Source organism: Dunckerocampus dactyliophorus, chromosome 3 (genome assembly GCF_027744805.1).
Source record: "Dunckerocampus dactyliophorus isolate RoL2022-P2 chromosome 3, RoL_Ddac_1.1, whole genome shotgun sequence".
In the NCBI taxonomy this organism is placed as follows: domain Eukaryota; kingdom Metazoa; phylum Chordata; class Actinopteri; order Syngnathiformes; family Syngnathidae; genus Dunckerocampus; species Dunckerocampus dactyliophorus.
In genome coordinates this window covers 2,080,001-2,107,569 of record NC_072821.1, presented here as the reverse complement: position 1 = coordinate 2,107,569, position 27,569 = coordinate 2,080,001, and the positions used below count along the sequence as shown (strand labels likewise).

General features: G+C 43.5%; 2 protein-coding genes across 5 annotated transcripts in view; one reads left to right on the top strand and one right to left on the bottom strand.

Moving 5' to 3' along the window:
- LOC129178058 (leucine-rich repeat-containing protein 49) overlaps positions 1-27,569 on the bottom strand; it is a 49,812-nt gene that overhangs the window by 19,400 nt on the left and 2,843 nt on the right. Inside the window, exons 1-10 of one of the 4 annotated variants that reach the window (XM_054769786.1) lie at positions 23,024-27,569; positions 20,086-20,148; positions 19,924-19,990; positions 18,816-18,956; positions 18,633-18,723; positions 18,291-18,494; positions 16,935-17,001; positions 12,568-12,711; positions 5,464-5,525; positions 2,336-2,483 (exon numbers count right to left, since the gene is read on the bottom strand). The exon at positions 23,024-27,569 is cut by the window's right edge and continues 2,843 nt beyond it. In XM_054769786.1, coding sequence (XP_054625761.1) covers positions 2,336-2,483; positions 5,464-5,525; positions 12,568-12,711; positions 16,935-17,001; positions 18,291-18,494; positions 18,633-18,723; positions 18,816-18,956; positions 19,924-19,990; positions 20,086-20,148; positions 23,024-23,050 — 1,014 coding nt within the window. In that variant the 5' untranslated portion in view covers positions 23,051-27,569. Of the gene's footprint in view, positions 1-2,335; positions 2,484-5,463; positions 5,526-12,567; positions 12,712-16,934; positions 17,002-18,290; positions 18,495-18,632; positions 18,724-18,815; positions 18,957-19,923; positions 19,991-20,085; positions 20,149-20,732; positions 21,045-23,023 lie in introns of those variants that run through there. The other 3 variants (XM_054769785.1, XM_054769787.1, XM_054769784.1) reach the window with 3 other exon arrangements.
- larp6a (La ribonucleoprotein 6, translational regulator a) overlaps positions 25,790-27,569 on the top strand; it is a 10,930-nt gene continuing 9,150 nt past the window's right edge. The window contains exon 1 of the mRNA XM_054769788.1: positions 25,790-26,557. Within this exon, the coding sequence (XP_054625763.1) occupies positions 25,839-26,557 (719 nt within the window). The 5' untranslated portion in view covers positions 25,790-25,838. The remainder of the gene's footprint in view (positions 26,558-27,569) is intronic.

Here is a 27,569-nt window from a genome sequence, read left to right as displayed (position 1 = left end):
TAGAGCAATGAGAAGCTGTGACAGTCGGCGACAGCCCGAGACAACACTTGAGGCCAAATTCGATGTCATTAGGAACAATGACATGGATGTCTGCCAGTGAAAAGCTATTAAGATACGGTGCTGCTATCTTGCTTCAAAATAGACAAATAGAAAAAAACTGTGTGCTGTGTGGTGACATGGATCAATATCTTATTGATTCCAGAGGATGCAATTTTTCACTAACAATATTGTCTTTGTTTTGGTGGCCCCCTCCCCACCCCAGGTTTTGGCCACAATGGCTTGTAGGGATCCAATCAACAGCCCGTTCAATGATAATAAGTTACTCCCACTCAGGGAGAACTTTAACTGTATATCTTGTCAAGGAGCAATATTATAAAAAGTAAACTTGCGTACTGCGTTGCCTCACTACATCGCGGGTCACCTTTCGTAGACTTGCTGTTTCGCAGCATTTGTTTTTGTAGCGTATGAACGTGCATTGTGTTGTGCGCCCTGATTGGCCAAGGGACTGTAGACCATTGTCAATCAATCTCCTCCGTGCCTTGCTGTGCAGTACGGAATGCGTTCGGCTTGCCAAACTTACATAAATGTTCGATCGTTTTATCCCCCACAACAACCACAATGTCCACAAAACGTTCTGCTCCGTCAAGGGCACCCAAAAAGGCAGAGGAGAATGCTAACCATCGCACAAGACGTTGGACTACTGGACATGCTGAAGGAAGGTAGGAGTTGCGGCGGTAGGGCGCCATCACGGAATAAGTGTGTCTTCGGTTCGAGGAGGAGGAGGAAAATCCGACGACAGGAGCAATATGTTTTAACAAGGATACAAAAACGCTACAATACAGCGGAACGGCGCCTGGATGGAGAGGCGGTCGGAGGAGTGAAATACGCGCGAGCCACTTAAATAATTTCTTGTGTCCAATCTTGTAGGTTGATCATTGAAATTCAAACGAAGGTTTGAACTTTTTTGAGAGCGTTTAAACAAGAGATAAATGTGAGCAAATGTTCATACCTGTCTGAGAAAAGAGTATAAAGTGTATGGTGAGGGCTTTTACAGCCTTAAAACATATAAGAATTGTAAAAAAAAATGCAAGGTGTCTACATCCACCAGCTCCACCAGTGATGTCATCATGGAGGAGTGGAACAACCTGTGCAGCTCTGCTTAATTCCATGCCCAGGAGGATAAAGGCAGTGCTGGGTAACAGTGGTGCTCACACTAAATATTCGCACCAAGGACATCATTTGGACGCGTTCACTGTGAGGCGTACTCACTTGTGTTGCCAGCTATTTAGACAATACTGGCTGTGTGTTGATTTGTTTTTTAGTGGATGGTAGAAGCTGTACAGTGACTACTCTAAGGTAGACCGGAGTTTACTTTGCGTAGTCTTGTCCACCCAGAAGATTGAATAAAATGCTTGGTGAAATGAGAGGGCTGGACTCGCTTTTAAGAGACCGTATGTTGCATCAAGTCACATTGCGCTGTCCCCAGTTCTGAATGGAGCAGAGTGGCTTGTTTTTTCTATGGTCCTAAATCTTCATTTCCCACTTAAAACAATCACTTGGAATGACCCTCCTACTGCTGCTGCTGCTGCTGCTGCCCACCATTCAGCGGTAGCGTTTACATTTAGCTGTAAAACATGTGTCAACGTGTCGGGCTCAGATGCTACCTCCTGCTAATCCAATCTCACTTCAGATGACAGCCAACAGGACCACAGGTTCTTGCAGACCACTTGAAATGAGTTTAAAGGGACTTAATGGACCGTGGGGGTCATGAAAACAGTTCAACTTGTAAGTGCATCGACATTTTTAAAAAATGAAGTAAAAATAAAAGTGGATGTAATGCGTCATCAGCGTGTTTTGAGGCAAAGGCGGGTGGGACATTCGGATTCCTCAAAAGGCAAGCTCAGACCTGGACTCTTAAAAAGGTGATAACTTGAGAATGATCACTGATTTATGTTGTAACAACACAAAATTCTGACGTTAATCTTGCATGGGTCCACTGATAGAAGATGAAAGCTTGATGCGAGTTTTAAATATCCATGAAATTAGCAACCCTAATCCAGAAGTACAACACAAAAGTCTTTGATGGGACAAATGTATTCCATCTGTGACGGCTTCAAAGATGTAAATGAAGTGTCTGACGGGTCTTTGTGAAGATTTGCAGGCTTCAGCTGCAATGCTTGACAAGCTGAAGGGGACATTTTAGACGACGCATGCATACAATCACAACATCTCAAGCCCTGCAAACAGGCAGCAGGTGTCCATATGAATGCCTGCCTGGGTGGAATCAAACGCCTCTTTGACGGCAACTGCTTTTGACATAGAGAGTGATGCTTACGGTGATGCGCTTCATGTCCAGCTGCCTGAGGTGAAGCACACAGCGCAGGACGGCCTGCTTGTACCATGTCTCCAGGGCTACAGGGTTCCCATCCAGGGTGAGCTCAGAAAGGGAGCGCGACTCTCCGGAGCAGCCTAGCTGATGGAGACTAGACAACAACATTGGGCAATCACATCAATAGTTGAAAGACAGTGAGTTGATTGTTGCTGTAATTATGAAACCGGCAGTGGGGTGGGGGAGCCAAGAGGTACCTTGGCAGACAACATTTTGGCGAAAGGCGAGTCATGCTAAATGGAAGTCTAGAGATAACATTCATTTGAGATTACCATCATTAGCCTGCAACTACCAACCTATCTTTGTGCACTCTGTCTGATCCTTGAGGAGGTTTGTTGCACGCAACGTGAGGGCCTGATAAGAGTCTAATCAGCTTAAAACTCTTGAATCTTGAATCTTGAATCTTAAGAGTGTACACAATCAGCAAAGTAGAACACCCAAGTAAACTTAACGGTTCCCTGTTACTTTTTAATGGTGTTCTAACTGTGATATGCATCACGAGAGCCTGCTTGTAAACACTAAACGTGAGAAAAATCATCTGTTTGCTGGCGTAATGAAGGAAAAAGCTCCTTCCTCATGGACATGATACCGCCTCTAACCCGCCTGTAGCTAGATGAGCATGCCCCGCGCATACACGGAACACTTTGTAAAAAATAAATAAACAAAACGTAGGCTTCGCTACACATCTTAAAAGCTCTGCCAACTATCAGTCAGTCAGCTATAGACGTGGGGGCTGTAAGTTTGATCATCTCGTTGTTCTTCAGAGAAAAGGCTAACCTAGCATGATGATGCTGTTACAATGGGAGTGTAATGTTAGCACCGTAGCTCACCGAGCTATGCTAGTGTTGCTAACGTTTGTGTCATCCATAACAGTAATGCAACATACAGTCACGGAAAAAATGATTAGACCGCCCTTGTTTCTTCAGTTTCTTATTCATTTGAATGCCTGATGCTTTGTTATCATCATGATATTTGTCCAAACAAATGTGCCTTTAGTTGTACCAGGCATTAAAATGGATCAATAAACTGGAGAAGCAAGGCTGGTCTAATCATTTTTTCCATGACTGTATTTGCGATTGTTCCTAACAGAGAGAAAACACCCGATCACAAGACCTTTCACTTAGAACAAATACATCCTGTTTCATTATGACTTAACTTTAACCTGAACTCTACCATAACACGTTGTTATATATCCTGATCTGACATTATTCCACATTAGGTACATGGTACAAGTTGAATACAGGAAGTGGACAACCGTATTAGGAATTGAAGTGAAATGGAGAGGGGGTAGGATTAAGTAGATTAAGTCTGCTTCTGTGGAACTGCAATGTGAAATATTCCAATGTAACCTGTGTGCATGCTGGAAATAAATGAAAACCATTAAACCATTATGAGTACACCAACAAGCACTTAACAGGAAGCTTCCTGATCATTCGCTCAGTTTCACTTTAGAGACTCGGTAGCTCGTTTATCGCGATTATTCGGTTCCAGACGCGACCGCGATATGTGAATTTCCGCAAAGCAGGATTCAATATTAATAAATGGAATACTTTTGTAGTTAGAGCATAGAAAACCTGTTTAGGACTTTCTAAATACAGTTTCCATCATTATTAGAGCCCTGTAGGCATGAAATAACACTCCTGTAGTCACATTACACTCCGATTATGCCTTAATGACACCACGCTGCGCAACACTAATGCGCAGGCTACGGGATCACTGCAGGGACATAAGAGAAGAGGGGGAGAAGGACAAAGTAAAAAGCCAAAAACCATGAATGGGATAACTTTTTTTCACTCCATCATGTTGGACATGCCATGGCTGCCTCCATGTAATGTAATATAACATCACGTCTCATCAATGTGACATTACTGACGCATATGTTTTTACTTATAATAGGCCAGAGTCAAGCACAAAACAGAGATCATCTATTAATTCATTATTGAAAAAGCGCGACAGAGTGAAGGAGCGATGTTCGAACTGCAATGTAGCGAGGGACGACTGTCTTCTTTTTTTGTTAAGTGTATAAAGTGCACAATAGCACTTTTCGGAGACACACTCTGTCACAGATAAACACCGCTCATTAGCATTAAAGCTGCAGACACACCATCTGTCGCTAATGCTTAAAAATGCTTAAAAATGCTTAAAAAACACTTTTAAACCGCCCAGTTTCCCACATCAAGGCTAGATTTTGGACAACACATTTCTGATACACTACTGTGGGACATCTGACACCTAAAATTGTTTAAAAATACTATAACATGGGGCCTTTCAATAACAGCCAGTAGAGTTGCAGTTAATGATGCATAATTACAGTATGCAACCTTATGTGTAATAATGAGTGGGGTGTTCCATGCGTGATTAAAAAGCCCTCTGCAGTGATTGACGGTGCTTCAATTTGCATGATTGTTCTAATCACAGGCTCTTGGAAGTTAGTCAGTCTGCTAGCAGCTGCGTGGATGCAATCTGTAAACGTGCGCAGGAGTGGGACGTTTTTCCTCGAAGGCGGCGTCCAACTTCATCCCCCAAATTGACTCTTTGCGTTTGCATTCCAACTTCAATGTGGGGTCACCATGTGGAGGGATCATCTGTCTTTCTACCCAGCAACAAAGGACAAGGTCTAAACGACATATTTCAGCGACAAAGAATCAGAATTGGATGCTGTTTAGAGCATAAAATAACTTCACAGCATGAAAATAGTTCAGAAGGAAGCCACCTTCCCTCCTTCCCTGCACCCCTCAGGCTAGCGAGCCTAGCTAGGCTGCTTTAACAAGTTAGCGTCAGGACGTTTTGATTGTTTATGCTTGGCTCACACACAAGACCGACGCTGCTGGGGAGGGCGTGTTGAAGACGACTGATGTCTGCACAAAAGCAACGTTCATCCTAGATAGCAACATGAACTCACGCAACCTATAAATCTCTCTGTAACTTTTTAAGGATTGTCACACCTCCGGGTTATTTTCTAGTGTACGGCCGTCTGTGTCCCTGCAGGATGCCAATACCAGGAGGAAAGAGAAGGGATGTGGCACTGTCCCTACGGGGGGGTGGAGGGGGTTAGGGTGGTAGAAAGCGCTTACCTGGTGATGTTATTGCAGCTGAGAAAGAGGCGCTGCAAGCGGGGCAGTCGGTCTACCTCGGTCTAGGAGGAAAGAGGGGGAGACGGCTGAGAGATGAGAAATGGACGGATGCGGGGAAGAGCATCATCACTTTGTTTCCCGCCCCCCGTCAGAGCCCTCGCTGCCTCTCCATCGCCTCAGTCACCTTGCAGCTTCCTCCGTCCGCCCTGCGCATGCACAAAAAGCCCAGCATGCTGCCTCGTCTGCACAGGGAAGGGAGGGGGGCGGAAGAGTGGCAGAGTGTGTGTGTGTGTGTGTGTGTGTGTGTGTGTGTGTGTGTGTGTGTGTGTGTGAGAGCGAGGATGAGGAGAGGAGGGTGGGAGCTGATGCAGAGAACCTCACACTGCAGCAGGCCACATCCAAACACGCGCTGCAAGAACAATGGCTGACAGCGGTGGAAGGGTCGTGTCTTTGTCGGGGCGGCTCAGCATCACAAATAATCAACGGCGCATTTTTCTGGGGGCAGCTAATTAGACGTGGCGAGGAGGTGTCATATGACTGCTGTCAGGGTGGTGAGTGGAGTACATGCTGCAGGGAGGGGATGACACGCCCAGCAGCATGCTGCATGAGCAGCATCAGCACCACGCCCCTCACAGGACCACACAGTCAAATGACACAGCTCAGCGGCAGGGGTGTCCAGAGTCCGGCTGAGCTTATATTCCACTGTTTTTGAATGATAAGTGAATTTCCACAAAGTAGGATTCCTTATTTATAAATCAAATCATTGGAGCCCTCTAGACATGAAATAACACCCCTATAGTCCCCTTTACAATCATATTACCCAATATAGTAGACATTATAAGAGCTAATCAGCCATATAAGACATGAATAAGACTCCTGTGTGTTGCTGTAAATGTGTTCCGATGGCACGGAGAGGAAGTGAAGTTTTAGCTTGGCGTGGGTTACAGCCACTAAGTGTTCAGGGAGGTTTTAACCTACGGGAAATACAGTGAAACTTTTACGTTTGAAGGCCCCAAAAGTCATACAATCTTGAGTTGAACCACAATATTCTGGAGAACAAAAATATGCCAGCTTTACATACATGTGGTTTTTTTTGCTTTTAACTGTCATACAAGTGTAAAAAGAAGTCTAATGTAAACCAAAACATGAAAATGTTCAAACTAGGGCTGTCAAAAATAACACGTTAACGGCGGTAACTAATTTATTGCATTAATTAGGTTTACATTTTTAGCGTCATTAACGCATCCGTATCATGTCAAGCACACCTTTCTGTTATGACGGCAGATGGAAGACAGCGTAGTGTCCCCACACAGGCACACACAGTGTCCCGCTCTTTTAGAGCTTTATTCTGACCTGAATACATCAACAACAGTGCAATTCCAACAACATATGTGTACCTCCAACTCACAAACAACGACACTTCCTCATTGTCACTAAATGACAGCGAGGTGCATTCACTGACACTCTGAAAATCACAAAAAACGTCTTTATTATGCATGTACTGTATGTGTGGTTTAAAGAAACGGAAGAAAGACCAACGGTAAGAGGATGTTCTTCTCTCTCACTAACGTAACTTACTGTGGAAGTACAATTTGCTACATTTAGGTATGCTCGGAAATCCCAGAAAATATGTGAATTTAACGTGAGTTCCATGGTGTCTTGGAATGCTACGCGTCCTGGCTCATAATAACGTGGTCAAACTGTGATTCAAATGTTCTGCTACATGTGAAGAAACCAGTGTTAGGTAAATACATTTTCAGACATGTGTGCTATTTTTTAGCTTGATTTAAACGTTTAGTTCCTTTAGAGTTGTGGATACGTACAAATACATAAAATTGTATCCTGTCAATTATCTCTGCGTTCATAAAACACAGCAAACATGGGCATATTTCACACATAGTGGCAAATGGTGATTAATCATGATTAATTTATTTGAAAACTGTGATTAATTTGATTAAAATTTGTAATAGCCCTAGCTAAAACACTGATGCGGTAGCTAAAGATAAAATATATCACAGAGTCGCCCCTCGCAATATCGCGGCTCCATTATCGCTCCTTTGCTATATCGCATTTTTTTCAGAAATGTATTAATCGATAAATGATCGCTGTCACGTGGTAGACTACGGCCTATTATTCGTCCAAACATATTGAAACACAAGTAATATGTAGTATTCTGGTCACTAGGCAGCAGTAATGACACAAAACATTGAGCCATTACCTTACATTACATTACCCTAACACTGCATGAAGTCAGCCTTGGCATGTCTGACATGATAGAGTGAAAAAAAAATCTTCTCCTCCCATACCGTGTGGAAGTGGTACATTTTTGGCTTCTTAAGTTTAGAAGAAATGAATTTGAGGCTAAATGGTTAGCTCGTTAGCTTGCTGGTCAGCGGCCGTCGCGAGTGGTTGCAATGTGGTGTAAACAATGAAGGTGACTATAGCGGTGTTATTTCATGTCTACAGGGCTATAATCATGCTAAACACCATATTTAGAAAGTCATAAAGAGGTTTTCTATGCTCCAACTACAAAAAGATTCTGTTTATTAACAACGAATCTGGAAATGTATTTATTGCGGCCGGACCTGTAACCAATTAGCCGCTATCAACGAGGGACGACTGTTTTACGAAATCACAAATCGAAAGTATGACAGATACACGAGGTGGACAAAAGTGTTGAGGCACTTGTCTATCACACCAACAGGAAGTGAAAATGCAAGATAATATGTTTCTGTGGTGTGTCTTTGGGCCATTTTTGCGAGGATTTATGAGGCCAGAGGTCAGTGATGTTGGCTCTGGGAGGCCCCCAAAAGTGTTCGATGGATTTGAGGTCAAGTGTTTCCACACCAAACTCATCCAAGCATGCCTTGAAGGGCCTTGTTTTGTGCACTGGGGACAGAAAAAATGCTTTCCCCAAACATACAACTGTCCAAAATGTCTCCGTCTTCCGTCTTGATGTGCGCTCTGCAGTACGTAATGTATCTATCGCAGGCTTTAAATAAAAACATCTTCAGTCACCCACAAAGTAGCTCTCACACGACTTGATGTCTTAAAGCAATCTGTTTTTTTCCACCCATCTTTATGCACGCGTGTCTTCTTTGCGGCGTGTTTTACTTTCCAGCGCTCTCTGCGTGAGTGTGAAAAACAAAAGACACGCAAGCTGTCAGTGAGACGAACACAAACATTCCACTCTCGTATTGGCTCAAATCAATCAGGTTATTTGAGAGAGAGGGAGAGACGCCGTTGTCAGCTCAGTGATGACATCATTCCGTCTGAAACAGCGCGGCTATATTTAGCCTCAGACGGCGTGCAGTGGCCGCTGCCTCCTCACTGGCAAGCAAACAGGAGCGCCGCAGAGACGTGCCTGGGGGCGGGGTCCTCAAGGGCCGGCATTAACCGACAGAATACACTCATATCAATCTCATTCACACAGTAGCATACATACTGTACGTCTGTCCAAACAGTGGGCCGACTCAGGACCACACACAAACTCATCGAGATGAGTGATCAACAAAGCTAGCATGCACCATTGAACATTTTTCAACAGTAATGAAGCCTGGCCTGATAGCCTCGCATGAAAACAAGCTGCAATGGAAAAAGTAATCCTTAAAGCCAACCTGCCCGCCTCTGGGTGATGATTCTTATGTTTTTGTCTTCCGCTGTTACTACTAGCGCTCATCCAAAACACACGCACACACCGTCATGGGGGTTCTCAAACAGAACGACCCACCTGACGACAAGGACAAACAGCTAACGTTTACAGCAGGGCGGTCCAAACGTTTTCCAGCAAGAGCCACATAGTGGAAAATGTAAAGATGCAAGGGCCATTGTGAGTTGATAATCGTCAACATTAGATATTATCGGCAACAATTTTTTAAAACCATTTTTTCATTAATTATTGCCATGAGAGGTGTAATTCATATTTGAACCACTAGATGGTACTCAAATATGGTGTACCTGTGTGAGCCACATTAGCTTGACACAGATGTTGCCTGCATGTACGTTTTTGCAATGTAGCGAGCCACACTGTCTGTGAGCGTGCACCATTTTGCAGTGTTTTGTTTATATTTGCCAACCAAATGCCTCAGTAGGCGTTGACTGTCGGGACGAAGGCTACGCTGCCCGAGCACTTCCATACGTAGTTTCTTTTCCCAGTTGAAAAAACTGTCCGTGTTGGTTTAAAACCGAAATATTCCCACACTGTGGCTGTCGACTGAGGCATCACTTTTGTGCTGTCATTCATGTTAGCGTATGCTGGCTCACGAGGCTAACTGCTAAACCCTCTGTATCCACTCACTAGTAGCCCCGCCTCCACAAAGAGGCTGAATGAGATGAGGGCTCACCCTCTCCGTTCATTCCACTATAGAACCAATGCGCACAGACACATGCAGAGTGAACCCTCTTGTCAATCAGCCTGTGTGGCACAGAGAGACGAGCAGATGAAACACACACGCGTACATGCACATGTCCATTTATCGAGGCCTCCATAATTATCTTTTTTTTTTTAGCGTTCAATTCATCGATTTATCGATTATCGTGACAGGCCTAGTTGTTGTTTTTTATTTTTTCAAATATTCAATCTTAAATAATCTTTGTACATTTTGTTTTCGTAATATTTTGACTTATTTCCACAATATTATAGCTTTTTCCACAACCAAATTTTCCAAAAATGACAACTGCATCTTTTTTCTCATATTGAGTTTGTTTCTCATAATGTTCCGGCTTTTAAAAAAAATAACATTTTTTCTTTAATATTCCAACTCTGCGCTACTAAAATGACATTATTTTCCTCATAGTTTTGACTATTTTGACTTTATTCTTGTCGCCTTCTAGCTTTTTCCGCAACCTAATTTTCCAAAAAATATAACTTTATTCCTTGTTTTGTTTGTTTCTCATAGTAATACAGCTTTAATGAAATAACGTCTTTTTTCTTTAATATTTCAAATGACTTGTTTTTCCTCATAACATTACAATGTCGTTCTTGTAAAATTACAACTTTTTCTTTTTTTTTTCCTGATATTTTGACTTTATTCTTGTGAACTTAATGCTGTTTTTTCAATTTTTGCTAATGTTTTTTTTAAAGGTTTTTTTTGTTAAATTTGATTTTTAACACAGGCCAATAAAAAAATCTCTGTGGGCCACAAATGGCCCCTGGACAGCACTTTGGACACCCCTGGTTTACAGCAAATATATGAGCTCTGTTGTCTAAAGGACAGACTGATAGCAGAGCACACTGATAAAGTGCTAAGTTCAGTGTAAACAAGACTATGGCAAGCATAACCTGCCTGAGTTTCACACCAGCAGCTTTTAAAGCACACGCAGAGGTACATACAGCTGAGGGATACTGACCATGATACTTCAAATGCTGCTACTGCCATCTTGCGAAGTGGATTAAAAAAAATTGCATCAGGAAGTTGCCTACAGCCACAGATGTTAATGCCCATGTTTTGTGACCCAGCGCTGATGAGAGACCCTAGCAGTTATTTGCTATGTTTTGGAAATAATGGAAATAGAAAGAATGAGTTCCCAGTTCCAACTGTCACCATCATGATACCCATTATCCAGTCTTACCTATCTTAAGTGTCCAAATGAGCTAACTGTTGTCATACATTATAGGACAATAATAAATAATGACATGTGATGAGCGCAGTGACAACTGTGGAGGAGGAATTAGCCTTATTCTACTGAGCGACCAGGACAGAGTTGCATGTATCGCTGTTGTTGCAACTGCTACCCATACCTTGCAATAAGTTCAACCTGTGGTTTTATGGCTTATGCATCACACTTGCTATCACTGTGCAGGGTGGTATTAGGAAAGCTGCACACTTGTGAAGTTTATCCGATACATGTTCACTCGGACAGCAGGCTTTCGTATAACTTTGGAGGCGCACGTTTCGAGTTTCGACTGTATTTGCAGGTTGAACAGTACTTTTTTTTCCAGGCCCACAAGTTCACTATCATCTGGTTTTGAGAGGGAAAAACCTGCACACCTGGAAGATTGTTGTTTACTCGTGTAGCACTAATGACAGAGACCAGAAGAATCTGCCAGAGATGACACGTTTTTTCCACCACCCCTGCTCATCAAGCGAAACATCACATCCGATCATTAGAACAGGAAGTGGTTCTTGAGGAGAACGTGCGGTGAGTGATGGGTGGAGGTTCCATACGTTGGATTCCAAATCAGGTTTTCTACCCCACGGCTCTGGGGATTTGCATACAAATGAAGGGGCCTGTTCTGACGTGTACTGGTCCTGTTTAGCGGATTAAAACTTTAGAAACTGAGGGAAGTGAAGTGTTTCTGTGTTTGGAATATCCAATTTCCAGTGCTGAGCCAGGAAGACTACGGTAAGCTATTGGTAATGTACTGTGTCTCGCTGAGTAGCAGCAATGGGACAGATTTGATTACACAGACAAAGTGATATTACAGAGGAAACAACTCGAATACGGACCTGGCCCAAAGGAACAACATGAAGATGAATGAAGCTTCTCGCAGATTCCATCAGGATCCACACTTGTGTGAAATCACCAAAATATTAGCTTCTAATCAGCTTTGAATCTTGGACTAATTACAGTTCAACCAGGAAATAACCGCCAAGGTCTCTAATAATCATTGGCATTAACAGTTGTGGCTGTAGGCAACCTCCTGGTGTAGTTATTATTAATAAATAATGGACTGGGCTTTCAATATACCCCAAGTGTTTTACTGTGAAACCTCGTGGTGATGGGCATTCGTTGCCACAGCTGCTCTGGGGTAGACTGACAGAAAACATGGCCGCCAATATCTGCCTCTGCATGCGCTTTAAAAAGTTGCTCAAATTGAATAGACTGTCACATTGCTAAAACGGCGTTTTGACTTCGGACTTGACTCGACCTATCTTGTCCTTGACCTGAGACTTGATTTAGACTTGAACGTCTTTACTTGAAACTTGACTCGAGATTCGAGACTTGCAAAACACTGACCTGCTCACGCCTCTGCAAAGAACTCATCCGTGCTAGTCATGCAGTTTGCGCCTCGCCGCTACTACAACATTGGTTCTGTTGCTGCTCTGCCTTTTTAGAAATGAACATGTGGTGAAAGAGAGCTACGTGTTCTTGAGTCCTCACCACAAAAGAGATGCAGTTGTGTCGTAGGTTGAGTTCCGTTAAACAGTCCAGGCCTTGGAGGTTCTCCACTTTGGCGATGTTGTTTCCTGCTAAGTTCAACACCTGCAGCTCCTTCAGGTGCTTCAGATTCTCCATCCTGCAGATCTGCAGTCAGACAGAGATGAAGGTTAGTCATTGTGTGTAAGAGGCGATATTTTGAAAGCACTTTTTACTACCTTGAAGGTAGAACACCACTTTAGAAAGGAAGCCCCGTCATAGTTTCTTGCATAATACAAAGAAAGTACACTAAAACACACTTAAAAGAAAGCCAACACTTGATGATGCATTTAGAATCCCAATGTGGTCCATTTTGCAGCAATGCCTGAGTGGGGTTATTATGTTAAAAGGCAGCAAAAGAGTGTTCATTACCCTCCATTAGTCTCACTGTACAGTACCGTGCAAGCAGCCTTGGACCACCAGTAGATTTGTTGTTTCAACAACGCTATGATGACAATACATGGTGTCACTCAGTGCAGTGCAGACCTCCATCAAGGCCGAAGTTCACAGAAGTGGAAATTCACCAAGTGCCACTCCATAAATCAAACTGGCCAAGTGTGGCGGAAAAAAAGGCATTGCAGCTTGGCGAGCTCATTCAAACATGTCAGGTCACATTTAAAGCTCAGCTTCGTCGTTCACAGTTGTCTTTATAAGTTGATGTTTACACTGTCAATTTTCAGCGGTACAGGAGTGATAGGAGTAGAAGGTACCGGCACACAAGCCTAGAGCGCCGTCTCGCGGCTGTCAGTGTGAAAAAAAACACATACTGTAAAAGTTGCTCTGAAGTGTAAGTCGCAGGACCAGCCAAACCGTGACAAAAAGTGCAACTTATAGTCCAGAAAATACGGTATATCTGCATCATCCTGGGACTGGTGCTGTGCTTAAAGAGGTTTGCTTGCCGTGATATACAGAAATACCACGAACGCTCCAATTAACACCTCTATTCAATTAACTGTCGAGTTTCCTATAGTCGCCGGGTGCATGGTCCACACGAGCAAATAATTCTCATTAGCACCAGGTCAAAAAACACTGCTGTGGCTGTAGGTAACCTCCTGATGTGTTTTTTTATTAATGCCACAAGCCAACATTCAAAGTATTATAAACGGTCACAATCCATAAGCTTTATCTACCTCTACATGCACTTTAACTCATTCAATCCCAGCCATTTTTCAAAAGACAATCCCTTCATTTTAGATTATTTTGACTGATCTTTCAAGGCACAGAATATTGTGTTCTATGGCTCTATAAACATGGAACCTACCAAAAGAAAGAAGTTTTTTTCCCAGCTTTTTTTGTTCTTTAGTAGAACTTCAGCAGTAGAACATAGGTACGTTTCAGGAAAATATCAGTTCCCAACAAAAAAGCTTTTTGTGAAAAAGATACATTTCAAGCATCACATTCACTTTGACACAAATTTGCTTTTGTGACAGCTGAAATATCTAAACAAGTATACCAACAAAAACAACACAAAAAGGGGTTGTTTTACATCAAAATAACAATGTATTTACAAATATAACACCAGAAACTATTTTCACATTTGGAACTGAACTTTGTGTGTGCATGTGTTTGCACGTGTGTGTGCATGTGTGTGTGCATGTGCATGAGTTAAAATTTCCCTACAATGCGTAACTTTCTGCGCGCTACACTCCTCCAAGCTCTCTGACTTCCTCCTTCCTGTCTTGTGTGATTCTTCCGGCCAAATGTTCCCTGCCGAGCTTTTATCAAGTGCACTTCTGCCACCTTGTGCCTGTTTTTATGGCTTAAAATTGCTCTGATGTCCATAATCCTTTAGTGGAGAGTTGCATCATCTCCCCTCTTTTTGCCTCTGGTGCACAAAAATGTACAATACGTACAAATACGTTGTTGGGATTGGGCGTTTGGGTTTATAAAAACGAATAACTACATTTTGCAGCCGACCGCTATTACAACACTGGTTCTGTTGCTGCTGAGTTGTGCAGTCAAAAAGAGTTAAGTTTTCCTTTCCACTTTCTCATGCACTCCAAATCATTCTTAAAGGAAAGAAACGCTGGGGCTATAGTGTACATCAAATACAGTAGCTTCCAAACACATGTAGTAAATGTTTTGAACCATTTTGAGACAAGGACAGCTAATCCTTACTGATGTGGCTGAATTTATTCATTTATTTGGATCCTGGGCTTGTGCAAAGCGGAGCCACAAAACGAGGGGGGCTCGGGATCACCTCTCTGAGGAGCGGCGTGGGCGGCGTGTTGGCAAAACACTATTAAGATCAAGCGAGGCAGGACCCGTTATGTTTCATCTTTTTCATCGTTTGATTTCTTTTTTGCATGCGTCTGTGAGAGCCACGCGCTACTGTGGAGGCGGCAGGCAAAAAAAAAAAAAAAAAACGCAGCTCAAAGACCAGGACTGAAATTAATGAGGGACACTGTAATCTGCTGCAGGCAGGCTTACAGGAGAGGCCCATTCCCACAGCAGAGGTCATTGCCTGTTGAAGGAATCAGGCTCAGATCGCTGAGAAAGTAGACGTGGGAGTCGACCTGAGACACAACATGATGATCACAGCTTTAAAACGGCCTTACTGGGAACCACCACAAATCTGCCACTTCAGTAAAGTGAGTAAAATGTGTTTAAAACCACAAATTACAACTGTCTTTTGGATGTGTTTCTTTGAATGGGGGGTCATGCTAACAAGTGCTGTGCGTTGCACAACACAGCAGCAACAGAACCAATGTTGTAATCGCAGTAAAGCGCAATGACGACATCGTCAAATTTGCATAATTGGCCTTGGCGCATTTACATGTACGGTCGTCCATCGTTTGGTTCCGCATCCGGCCACGATAAGTGAATTTCCGCTAAGTAGGAGTCCATATAAATAAATTGAATAATAATGCTTAAAAAAAGCGTAATTTAGGCATAAAATATGTACAATTGCTTAATACGTTTTGACTAATAATGGGCCGTATTCAACCACGAAACTGCATGATTTCTAAATTAGTATATTTTTTTTAAACTGCAATCGAGTGAAACCGCCAAATTCGAACCACAAAGTGGCGAGGGACGACGTTATTGTATTGTATTTGTATTTGTACTTTATTTATCCCACAGCGGGGAAAGTCACTTGTTACAGCAGCAAGCAAGATACGCAAGTAAAGAATGCATAGTGACTACAACATGGTTCAGGTGGTGCAGGTGTTGTAGAGCCTGACAGTGGTCGGTATGAAGGAGTTTTGGGACAAAACGGTTATCTTGTGGACAATAACTTGCTTTTGTAGACCACACACCTGCCGACTATAGGACACTGAATTGGAACATTTACAGTATACTGTCTTGGCCATGTGTTTTGGATCTTTAGCATGTATTTACACACGCAACAGTAAGCAGGCCGTGGAAGAGCATGGAGGAGTGTAGCGTGCAGAAGGTTACGCACTGTAGGAACATTTCAACGCATGCACACACGTGAGCACACGCGTGCACAGTTTAGTTCCAAATGTGAAAATTGCTCATGCCGTTATATTTGTAAATACAGCGAATACGTGTGAGTCACTTAATAATTTGTTCTGTCCAACCTTGTAGATTTGACATTAAAATTCAAACTAAATTTGAACTGTGAGAGTGTTTCAACAAGAGAGAAATGTGATAAAGTGTTAAAAGTGTATGGTGAGGGGCTTTACAGCCTTAAAACATATACAATCATTGTAAACAAATAAAGTTGGCTACTTCGCGGATTTCACTTATTGCGGGCTACTTTGGGAACCTATCCCCCACGATAAACACTGTAAATTGTTATTTTGGTGTAAAACATGCCTTTTCTTGCGTTGTTTAAGTTGGGATAGTTGTTTAGATATTTGAGATGTCACAACAGCAAAATATTTGTGTCAAAGTGAAAGTTATGCTTGAAATGTATCTTTTCACAAAAAGCTGGTTTTCTCCCTTCTTTAGTTGGGAATTGATATTTTCCTGCAACTTACGCATGTTCTACTTCGGCTTTTGAAATTGGAATTTTGAAAGATGCCTGGGATTGAATGAGTTCACGTTCACTGCTCAGTCCTGCAATGGAAGCATCGGCTCTGTATTTGCAATCGTTGAATTAAATGAATCCCACTTCCAAGATCCAAGACATCAGAGCTGAGAACATGACTCTTCATGCCTCGAAAAAAATTCTGCTGTCAGCTCATGTTGACCCAGGAATTTAGAGTGCTGCATCTTATGTCGAGGGGGGCGGGGGGTCATGATTCCAGTCAGCGTGGAGGATATGAGGGAGCCGCTCCACTCATGCCTCTCTTCTTCGAGATGCCGGAGCAGACATGAGCTACCAAAACTAAAGACAAAGGAGGAAAAACTGCAAAGTGTACCTGATTGTGATGCAAATCCAGGATGTTGAGTTTGTGTAGGTTATCCAAGCAGGATATTTTATGGATCCTGCACAAGAAGAACACAATTTACACACACTATTGAAGATGCATAATGGCATTTGGCTGTTTCATGTACAAAATAAAGAAAATAACAAATACTCATCTCACAATCAACAATCTCATGACACAATGTCTCCGTTTTTTAACACTTTCTAGCGCCATCCCTAACTCAAATATGACAATAAACATTTACCTCAAATTTGTAGTACTCGTTTTATAGTTAGCATGTTATTGTATTTTTAAATAATTATGAATGTATTATGTCATACTGTTACGACATTGGAACGGCTTTGGCAAAGCATACAGCCTGTGCAGGTCGACATTTGTCTGCTTTCTGGGCATTTTACGATGCCTCCTTTCACTTTCCTATTTGACACACTGCCGTCAGACGTGTGTGCACGGTGCTTCCATAGACAACAACCCAGGCAAGACATGAGAGACAAGAGAGACAATAAATAAACAAATAAATAAATACGAGACAAATCATGTCAAATTTGTAATGCAATAACACATAATGAATAATAATAATCATACATCATAATAATCATACATCATAATAGTAATACATCAAAAATTGTATCGCTCCCCCTCTGCTGTGATGAAAAGCTGCATGTCGTGGGGGAGGGATGATCTGCCCAGTCTTCAAGTGGAGCAGGGCAGTGATAGTAATCTGCCACTGAAACTTCTGTCCCTCTGCTTGGGGGTTAATAATAATAATAATAATAATAAAGGTTAAAGTTATAAAGTTAACCAAAAAGTACAAAAGTGATATTGTCCTTCCTCGGTGCGCGACTACGTTTTCTTCCACCTATGTTGTCTTCCGCCGCTTGCACGTAACGAGTTCTTCTTTTTGTACTTTTTTTGTACTAGCACATCTCCATAAACTGGAATATCTTGAAGAACGCATTTGATTTCAGCAGTTCAGTAAAGACAAAGAGACCAATTAAAGGCTCAGGAAGTTTTTGCGGGATACATTTTTTCATTAGTGCGCGAACCAGTACAATGCACAGTTTACACTATTGAACTTTTTGACAGTTTTACTTTAATTTATGAGATAGTAACTAGCAGCAACAGAACCAATGTTGTAATAGCGGGAAGGAACAAACTGCTCAGTCGGCATTAATACGGCTGATCAGTTCATTTACTTGGACTGCAAAGACAACGGGACGTTCATTGGAGGCAGGCAATAATTGCAAAATTTGAAAACTCATACAACAGCAACTAAGTTTCTTATTGCACTTGTTGACTTATTCTTCTTCTTATTATTATTATTATTGTTATCATATACCAACAAACCTGTTGTTCCCCAGATTGAGAATCCTGAGGCAGGCGAGCTCATTGATGCCGCTCATGTCAGAAATGTGGTTGTCGTACAAATTGAGGACCACGAGCTGCTGCAGCAGCGACAGATGGCTGATGCTTGTGATCAGGTTGTGTTGCAGGTTCAGAATCTGCAGGTCTTCCATCATGCCGAGTTGAGGGCACTCTTGCAGACACCGCCTGGATGATGGAAGGATGGATGACAATTGAACTCCAAAGTATTTTACAGTAGGTATTCTACGGCGCTCTGATGCCCCCTAGTGGCAGCAGATGGCATTACGACACGCAGACAGCTCAATGGATATTGCCAAACGGTACCTGTCCAGGTCAATGCGTTGAAGACTGGATACGGCACCATCCCAGTGGAAGTGAATGAGGGGGAAACCAGAGGTGGCGTTGAAGTGATACGCTCCATGGCATGGACGTAAACACACACTCAACTCAGTGAAGCCTGGCAGATATACAGTACATTCATGCTGTCATTTGCTCAGTGCTATCTACCTGCTGGCTTGTGGGCGACTGAGGTGTGATGGTAGCACCTGGCCCCCGCGCTGTGAGCGGGCCTGCTGTGTTTGTTTCGGACGTCATTTGCTGTAAATGAGAATGCGGGTGAACTGCAGGGGGCGCCACCTTTCAGTTGATCTGGGGTGTAGAATCAAAATGCCAGAGGGGAAAAAAACACATTTGATCATATAGTGGCATTTGGGTGTTTAGGTACTCAACTGCAGAGGGCACCAGGCATCTAACAGGAGTAAGGTGTTTATTGCGGGGGATGCTTTTGTCTTTACAAATGCTGTTTTAGGATACTATTGAAAAATAATACTGTATATTTTTATCGTATTTTTGTACAAAAAGTAGCATTTATATTGGAATAAGACGGGGGGGGGGGGGGGGGGCAAAGTGCGACATACCCAGGGTATGTGAAGTGGTGACGATTCGTTAGTGCTGCAGTAGGCATCTTCTGTGCCTCACAGATACACTACACTTGAGTACCATCTCGTGGCTCATATGTGACATGACACAGTCATCACTGAATGATAAACTTAATGATAATATGGTCTAAAAAACGGTCGAAATGATTGATTAGCGTTGATAATTTATAGCCCAATTGTCGACCAGCACATTTTGTTACCGTGACATGCCTAGAAAAAAGGGAGGACGGCTGGCATGCCGGCATGCAGCGTGTGAATGCGCAAGTTAACATTGATTATTACAGTAAATATCCCCTACTATGTAATTTATGAACACTCAACATTGCGCAACTTTGACATATTAACACTTATCCGTTTTAATAAATAAATACATTGGAGCAACAACTGTCATTTGTCACCTTTGAAATAAAGTCAATAGTTTTTAAATGTTGTATCTCGTTGCGAGCACTAGATGGCAGTGTTGACGTGTTGTGGCGACCGTTTTACGTTTTTCCTTGTAAAAAAATGGATTTTCTTCCAGTTGATTGATGCCACAGAGTGCTTATTCCTCCAGCAAATGTTGTAATATAAGAAGACTAACAAGGGCACGATGCTGTGATACAATACATCTGCTCACATTGGCCTAATTATTAACATCGTCCCCTCGCAGGTTCTCAATCGATGGTGACTTACTGTACCTGGGTAAGGAGGGCATATTGCTGTGACGGTCAGACAGGGGTGCTTTAGAAAATCAGGAGAGGCAACCTGCAAGGTAATATAATACCTTTATTAGCCTTTGACGACTTAAAATACACAATAACTTGACATCTAAATCAGTGCGTTCCTTCCAGGTGACTCACCGGCCGATGCCCTCGATCTGGGAGCGATTTGACCGTCTTGAGGCGCAACTTGCAGCTTTTGACCTGCAGGAATAGAGTTGTGGGTTTTGTCCTGTTTAAAGCCTTATCCTCGTGTGGCAATCGATTAAACAGGTCAAACAAACCCAGCAAGTGTGGTTTATTTAATCATCTGCCTTGTCTATAAATAATTTATCAATCCCACACCAGGGTCATGGTGATTATTTATGGTGCAAATTCTACTTGAATCATTTGTTCACCTGTCCTTGTATGAATGAAAAGAAACACAATACAAATAAAAAATATCAATCTCATAACGCTAGTATCGACCCGATACTATCACGGTATCGATGATACTTGCTATTCTTAGCAAACAATGGTCACGTCCTGACAATGACAACATTTTTAACGCACGGCATCTCACCAATGCGTAAATAAGGGTAGCTACATCAGTATCCAAATGTTCAAATAAATAACAATTTAACTTCAGGTGTTTAACTTGCCTCTTTCCAATGTGAACATATTGGCGCATGCGTGCTCGCTAGTCTGAAACTTGGGACTCACGATGACTTTTATATTCTTACAAAAGCTTCTCTTAAGCAAAGCAAAACGTCCAGATGAAGAATTTAATGACTGAATAATAAACTAACCGTGGGCGTGAGAAACAGAAAGTTGTCGTTGTTTGCTCTGTTTTGTTTCCTGGTTCGCTCCGCCTCCATTGACGCTGGCCGCCGTTTGTTGGCAATAGCATCCACTTCCTGTTGTCAACAACAACAACAAACCCGCCAACGTTCGATTTATCGCTCCTAAAATCAATTCTTGTTAGTTAGTCTCTTTCGGCGCTGTAAAACTTCCACGGAAAAAAGCGAGAGGCGGATACGGGATCCGTTGCCGTAACAACCACGGCGTTGCTTGGTAACACGTACTTCCGGTCTTCCCAAAAAGCCCCTCCGTGGGGGAACTGACGCTAGAATGATTTATTCTGCTCAAAAATGTCTGGCCGCTAGTGTGATGCAATGTCTTGTTTTAAAAAATATACAGCATGAAACCACCTTTTTTAATACATTGTTTAGGCGACTAACTAAGTCCTGTGAGGTTAATCTGGCTCATGGAACGCGTTTACGTCCCTCCCAACGTCCTTCTCAGAGCATAGAGGGCAAACATCAGATAATCCTACATGCACACTTCAGAGAAAATGCAGCACAAATAATCACATGTGCACACGCAGAAGGGTAAACAGACATGTTGCTATGGTGCCACACGTGATCTTTGACATCTCAGCCTTTCCAGGAAGACAATCCAGGATTACAGGCTCCACTTTGACACGCAACCCACCGGTTAAGTCAGTGTGAGTTACAAGTAATTATCCTGGTGAAAGCAACACAGTAGTAAGTATATGTCGTACATTCTCCATTATATACAATAGTACCTCGGTTTCCGTTCTTTTCTTTTCCACACAAACCATTTTATAGAGAATGATAGCTTTACATGCAGAAAACATTGCAAAATACTTATAAACGGACAAATTAAATTGATAATGAATATTTAACAGCACTTTTACCTTTATTGAAGATGGCAAAAACTGCGAGGAGCAGAGAGGATGAGGGGAGAGGTGCCTTCCTACTTTGCAATGAGTTCTTTCTTGAATTCAATAGTGTTTGTATTGTACTTTATTTATCCCACAGCGGGGAAATTCACTTGTTACAGCAGCAAGCAAGATACGCAAGTAAAGAATACCTAGTGACCACAACATGGTTCAGGTGGTGCAGGTGTTGTAGAGCCTGACAGCGGTCGGTATGAAGGACCTGCGGAACCTCTCCTTCTTACACCGTGGGTGTAACAGTCTGCTGCTGAAGGAGCTGCTAAGGGAAACCACAGTGTCATGTAGGGGGTGAGAGGTGTTGTCCATGATGGATGTCAGCTTAGTCAACATCCTTCTCTCCCCCACTTCCTCCAAGGAGTCCAGAGGACCGTCCAGGACAGAGCTCGCTCTCCTGATCAGTCTATTGATCCTGCTCCTGTCCCTGTCCGTGCTGCCCCCTCTCCAGCAGCCCACAGCATAGAAGATGGCTGAGGCCACCACAGAGTCATAAAAGGTCCGTAAAAGAGTCCTGCACACACCAAAGGACCTCAGTCTCCTCAGCAGTTTCTCACCCCCCTCATCAAAGTGCTGGCACTCGCAGCTTCCTTTGACCCCATGGTGGGTTATTTTGCAGTCGTACTCAATGGAGAAAAAAAAGCACAGACTGAGTCAGCAACTCGTGGGATGCTTTGTTTGGGTATTGGATTCCTCAGAATGATACATGGGCAAACGGATTAGATTGCAATACTTGGCCGTACAAAACCGGGACGGTATACGAAAAGTGGGGCGATATTTCAGCAATTTCTTTTGTCCAAACCAGAAGCGGGGTGTCCGGACCGCCGAGGTTTGACTGTGCAGTGCGTGCAGAAAGTACTCGCAGCGCTTCACGCCAAAGTCTGTGAATTTTTTTTATTATCATTTTTTAATGGACATGATTTCTTATTTTGTATTATTTTTAATATGTTTGCACACATAATTTTTTCCTACTGTCATTGTGGGGTGTTATGTGTATAATTTCAAGGGGATTACATTTAGGAATGAGGCGGTTGCATAACAAAATGTGGGAAAAGTGAAGCGCTGTGACTACTTTCCGTGTGTAATTACACATCATTAAAAGGAATAATATGCGACAAAATGGACTGTTAAGAGCAATTTTGCTCCTCTGAAGAGGTGGTCCTTATTTATCAAAAGGGCTTCCCACACAATGCCTGTCACAATCCATTCATGAAGCTGGCACGTTAGCATGTGAGCTGGCTGTCAAATGTGTGTGTGTGACGAGGAAGCAGCCATATTGGCACGATGCCACCTTGGGTTTCCAGCTGCACCTGTTCTAGCACATACACGTCGTTCATGGCTCACCTTTTTATTTGAGTCTGTGTGGGCCATTTGGTGAAATCCGAGAAAGTCGCTGTTAGAAAAAAGATTGATGTCTGTAAAACAAATTGAATCAACATGAATCAGTCATTGGTAATGTGACATCACAATCAAAGCTGTAGGTCAGCCACACGCTTCCTTTTCTTTCTTACAAACTATCCATTCATCCATCCATCCATCCATCCATTTTCTTCCGCTTATCCGGGTCCGGGTGGCGGGGGCAGCAGTCCCAGTAGGGAAGTCCAGACTTCCCGGTCCCTGGCCACCTCCTCCAGCTCCACCGGGAGGACACCAAGGCGTTCCCAGGCCAGCTGTGAGACATAATCCCTCCAGCGTGTCCTAGGTCTGCCCCAGGCCTTCTCCCGGCCGGGCATGCCCGGAACACCTCACCAGGGAGGCGTCCGGGAGGCTTCCGGACTAGATGCCCGAGCCATTAGCACATTCTTGTTTTGAATAAACCACCTTGTAAGTTGTCAGCTTGGATATTTAAACGCGTGCAGACACACACCGCCTGACATGGCATCTGCAAGGCTGCAAAGATAGCACATATTTCAACACTGATGGGGAAGTAAGTCTCAAGTCTTTAATCCCAAGTCTGGAGTCAGGTCCCAAGTAAAAACCTGCAAGTCCAAGTCAAGTCTCGAGTCAAGACAAGACAGTGTCCTAGTGTTATGCAGGTGCATGAGCATGTGAAGAACTTTCTACCACACTCCAGCAGCCCGGCGCTCACGGAAATTTAAGCCACACCCTCATTTGTTCTTAAACCTGACTGGACGTTAATTGATGCATTCAATGCAGCAGATTCTGCAGGAAAATATGTTGTCTCGCTGGAAATGATATCATAACGTATCACATCAATTGAATACTTTGAATGGGGACACATTTTAGTCAACACACTCACCGAAAACCACGAGCATTTTCAAGTCATCAGAATAAAGTCCAACTCAAGTCAATGTCTACCTATTATATTATATTATATTATATTATATTATATTATATTATATTATATTATATTATATTATGTATATTCTACTCAGTTGATGAGTAATTAAAAGCCTGTGGCCACGACTGTGTAAGAGGAAATAGGGTACATTTGATAAATAGATAGCTAGATCAAATAGAAATGCATATACTTACAAAATTAGGATATAAATAGCTTTCCTACTGCCTCGTTCCTGTCAGAGCCCACTCTGCCGATTGCAGAAACGTCGCACAATGTGCTCTGACAAACAACGGGCTTCCACCATTTTTTTTTCTCACTTTTGTTAACGACTCGACCTTGGCGGAGGTCTGCGCCGTGCTGACTGTTACTTCAATTGGCATCGCAATCAGGAGAAATTATACCTCTGGCAGACCGCTTTGAGAAAAATCTAATTTTCTGAAGTACACGGTCAGCTGTCAGTCACGCACTTCCCATGTTGCATTGTCCACAAAGTGGAGCGGTGCGTGTGTGCGCGTGTGTACGGCATGTGGTACAGGGAATGAGTCACACTGCCCACCAGCTGTGAGAAGAGCTTGCCAATGTTGGGAGTTCAGATGCTGCATGCAGGGATGGCGACGGCTAACAAAACTGTTATGGCTGATTGTCACAGAGTGTTGGCTCAAGCCAGTAAGAGAGCTGCCTGCATTGATAGCGCGAAGGACTGCACGAATGCCTTCTGTTTTAACAGGACGATTTTATGGTATGACCGCTGAACGGCTTTCTGGAAACTACTTGTCAAACACAGAATTACGTCATGTAGAAATAGCGCTACACTGTTGAAACGCTGGACTGGACCTCTGCCAAGGTCAATGGGAAACAAACCTATAGGTTCTGAGACGCTATTAGTATTACAACGCTTAGTCCGAGTTTTTCCACCATGTTACACTGAATTTAACAGTAGTGGGCTTCCCCCAGTCCCAATTTACAACCATATAGAAGTCATTTTCACAGAAAACCTGCCCCGTAAAACCATAAATCTGCAAAACATGTCCTCCTTGGCAGAACATTCAAATCCTCGGGGATATCGTGGGGATTTTTCTGATGTTGCCTTGAGTAAAATACCACATTTGAACCGAAACGACAAAGCTTGGGCAAATGATGGGTTTTGTTATTAATTTGTTCCAAAAGGTTTGACAAAAACTGAAACGTACGAAAACCGAGGCAATTTTTTCCCCATAGGAAACAATGCCAATCCAGTTAATCCGTTCCAGACACATAAAAATATGAAACAAAATATACATTTTATAGAGAATAATGATAGCTTTACATGCAGAAAACAATGTCAAATAGCTACAAACACAGAAGCACATGCTATCCGGTGGACATGTTCTTGTATTGTTCTGTTTCAAGAAATTTGGAGCGAGTTGCATAATGGAGACCCCTGATTTAGCGTCTCCAACTAGCCTAACGTCCATGTTTTTGGGACGTGGGAGGAAGCCTGGAGAAAACACACTTAAGAACGAGGAGAAGATGCAGAAGATGTTTGCAGTACATTGGAAGTGAGGCAAATCCAAACCCGTTCTCTACTCCTACTTTTACTGTTGCAGTGGTACGGATCCATTTATCTCCTAATTCCTAAAGGTCCACGTCTTGTCATCCTTTACGTGCCACCAGAGGCTGCAAGCCTATTATCCAATTAGCAGCCTTGGCTCAGGGCTAGTCCATTGTCAGCGCAATTCCCCAATTAGGGGTGGAACACGTGAATTCGCTCCCTACTTAGAGACATGATAGTGGGGACGGGTGTGTCCTCACGCCGTAAGACAACAACTCCCCCCAAAAATTGTGCATGATTGAGTAAAAAAAAAAAAAAAAAAAAGTATGCATGCTTTGGTAAACGCCTTCCTGCGCTGCCTCTCCTTCCTGTTGCCCCCCTCCTGGCTTTGTGTCAGCCTCTACTTGTGGGCCGCCAGTGAGTGCGAAGAGACGCCGCCTCGGCCCAATCCCACAAAGCTTCTTACATATGAGGAAGTAGCAGCAGTAGCCGCCGCGGTACAAGGTGGTGGCTCCTCTGCTGCTCCAGGCTGCGTCTCGCCGGCTGCTACGAGCCCCGCCGCTCCGCACAGCCCTCCGTCGGAGGCTCGGATCTGGATCGGGGTCGTCTGGCGAGCCGTGGAGCGCGTCTTGGGAGCCCCGTGGGTCCTCCTCAGCCATAGCAGCAGCGAGAGTGGCCGTCGAGTACCGACGCCGCGTCCCCACCGCGTCCTCGACTCGATCTCGGCTTCCGCTGCTACTACTACCGCCGCCCAAAGAGTGAACGGAGCCAGCGCAGGCGCCTCGACCCACACGGGGAACATGAGCCGAACCCCCGGCCCGAGTCCCAGCCGCCAAGCGGCGTGCTCCCCGGATTCGTCCTCTGAGAGGGGCGTGGATGAAGTCATCACCGTGGACCAGCACTCGCAGGAGATGGGCACGGTTACCATCACGGTGGCCATCCAGGCCGCCGAGGACGAGGAACCGGAGGAATTCTCGCCCGGGAATGTCGACTTCATTGGCGGCAGCTGCAGCGAGGACGAACTGGGCAGGCACGACAAGTCCAGGTTTGTCATGATCACAGTCCGAGGGACACTTTAAAGTTGAACGTCCAGTGAAGCAAATACCGCCATTCCGCCATTGAAACGCGCCAGTTGAACGTATGAATAGATGGAGCTGAATGCTTTCCAAAAGTCAAATGAAAGCATTGACGTTTCAGTGGGAATGAAGTGAAAAATGCACGTTTTCCTTAAAAAAAAAAAGCCAGCAGTTTTAGGGCGACTTCATTTGATTGACATTTGAGTAGTTTAGTAGTGATGCAACAACCGCTCGCTACGACACAAAAGCTGTCATGTTTTACATCAGTCAACAATTAATCCGGTTTTTGGATGGAAAAACTCCCATCGTTTTTTTTAAACCAGAAAGTTCATTTCAAAAAGACAAATGACATCATGAGCCATGTTTTTAGGGAAGGCTTCCTTGTGCGCCCACAAAAAGAACATTAGATGGTCACATGGCTTTCCCCTTACAGACGTGCGGCCTGCGGCATATCCGACAGATAAATTCACACATTAGACCATGACACGCAAAACAAAGAAAAACAGAAATGGCTAGAGCTGCAACAATTAATCGATGATTCATCGATTTATCCAATTGGGCAACAACTATTTTGGTTTTCGATCAATCGTTTCTCGATTTAAAAATGAAAATATCCCCTGATGTCAGCCTCTTCGCTGAAAGTATGCCAACTATTGGCGGGATACCCGCAATATTTGCTAAGTTTCGGGTATGTTCAAGCTCCCAAAAGGCCATTTAGGATCAAAATGGCAAAGTGTTTTATCGTTTCAGCTTCTCGTCCACATGGGGACGGCGTTCTGGGTGACCTGAAAGGAAAACGCTTTGGAAAACGGCTTCTGGAGTGGGGAAAATCCGAGTACGCCGGCTTGTCGTTGCCGTGTGTACGGGCGATACGAAAACGGCTCGCCGTCACGTGACCAGAAGTGACATTTGACGACAAACCAACATAAGTAGTTCCTCTTCCCGGACGTCTTGAAAAGCGGAAGACGGGCTTTCTTTCCT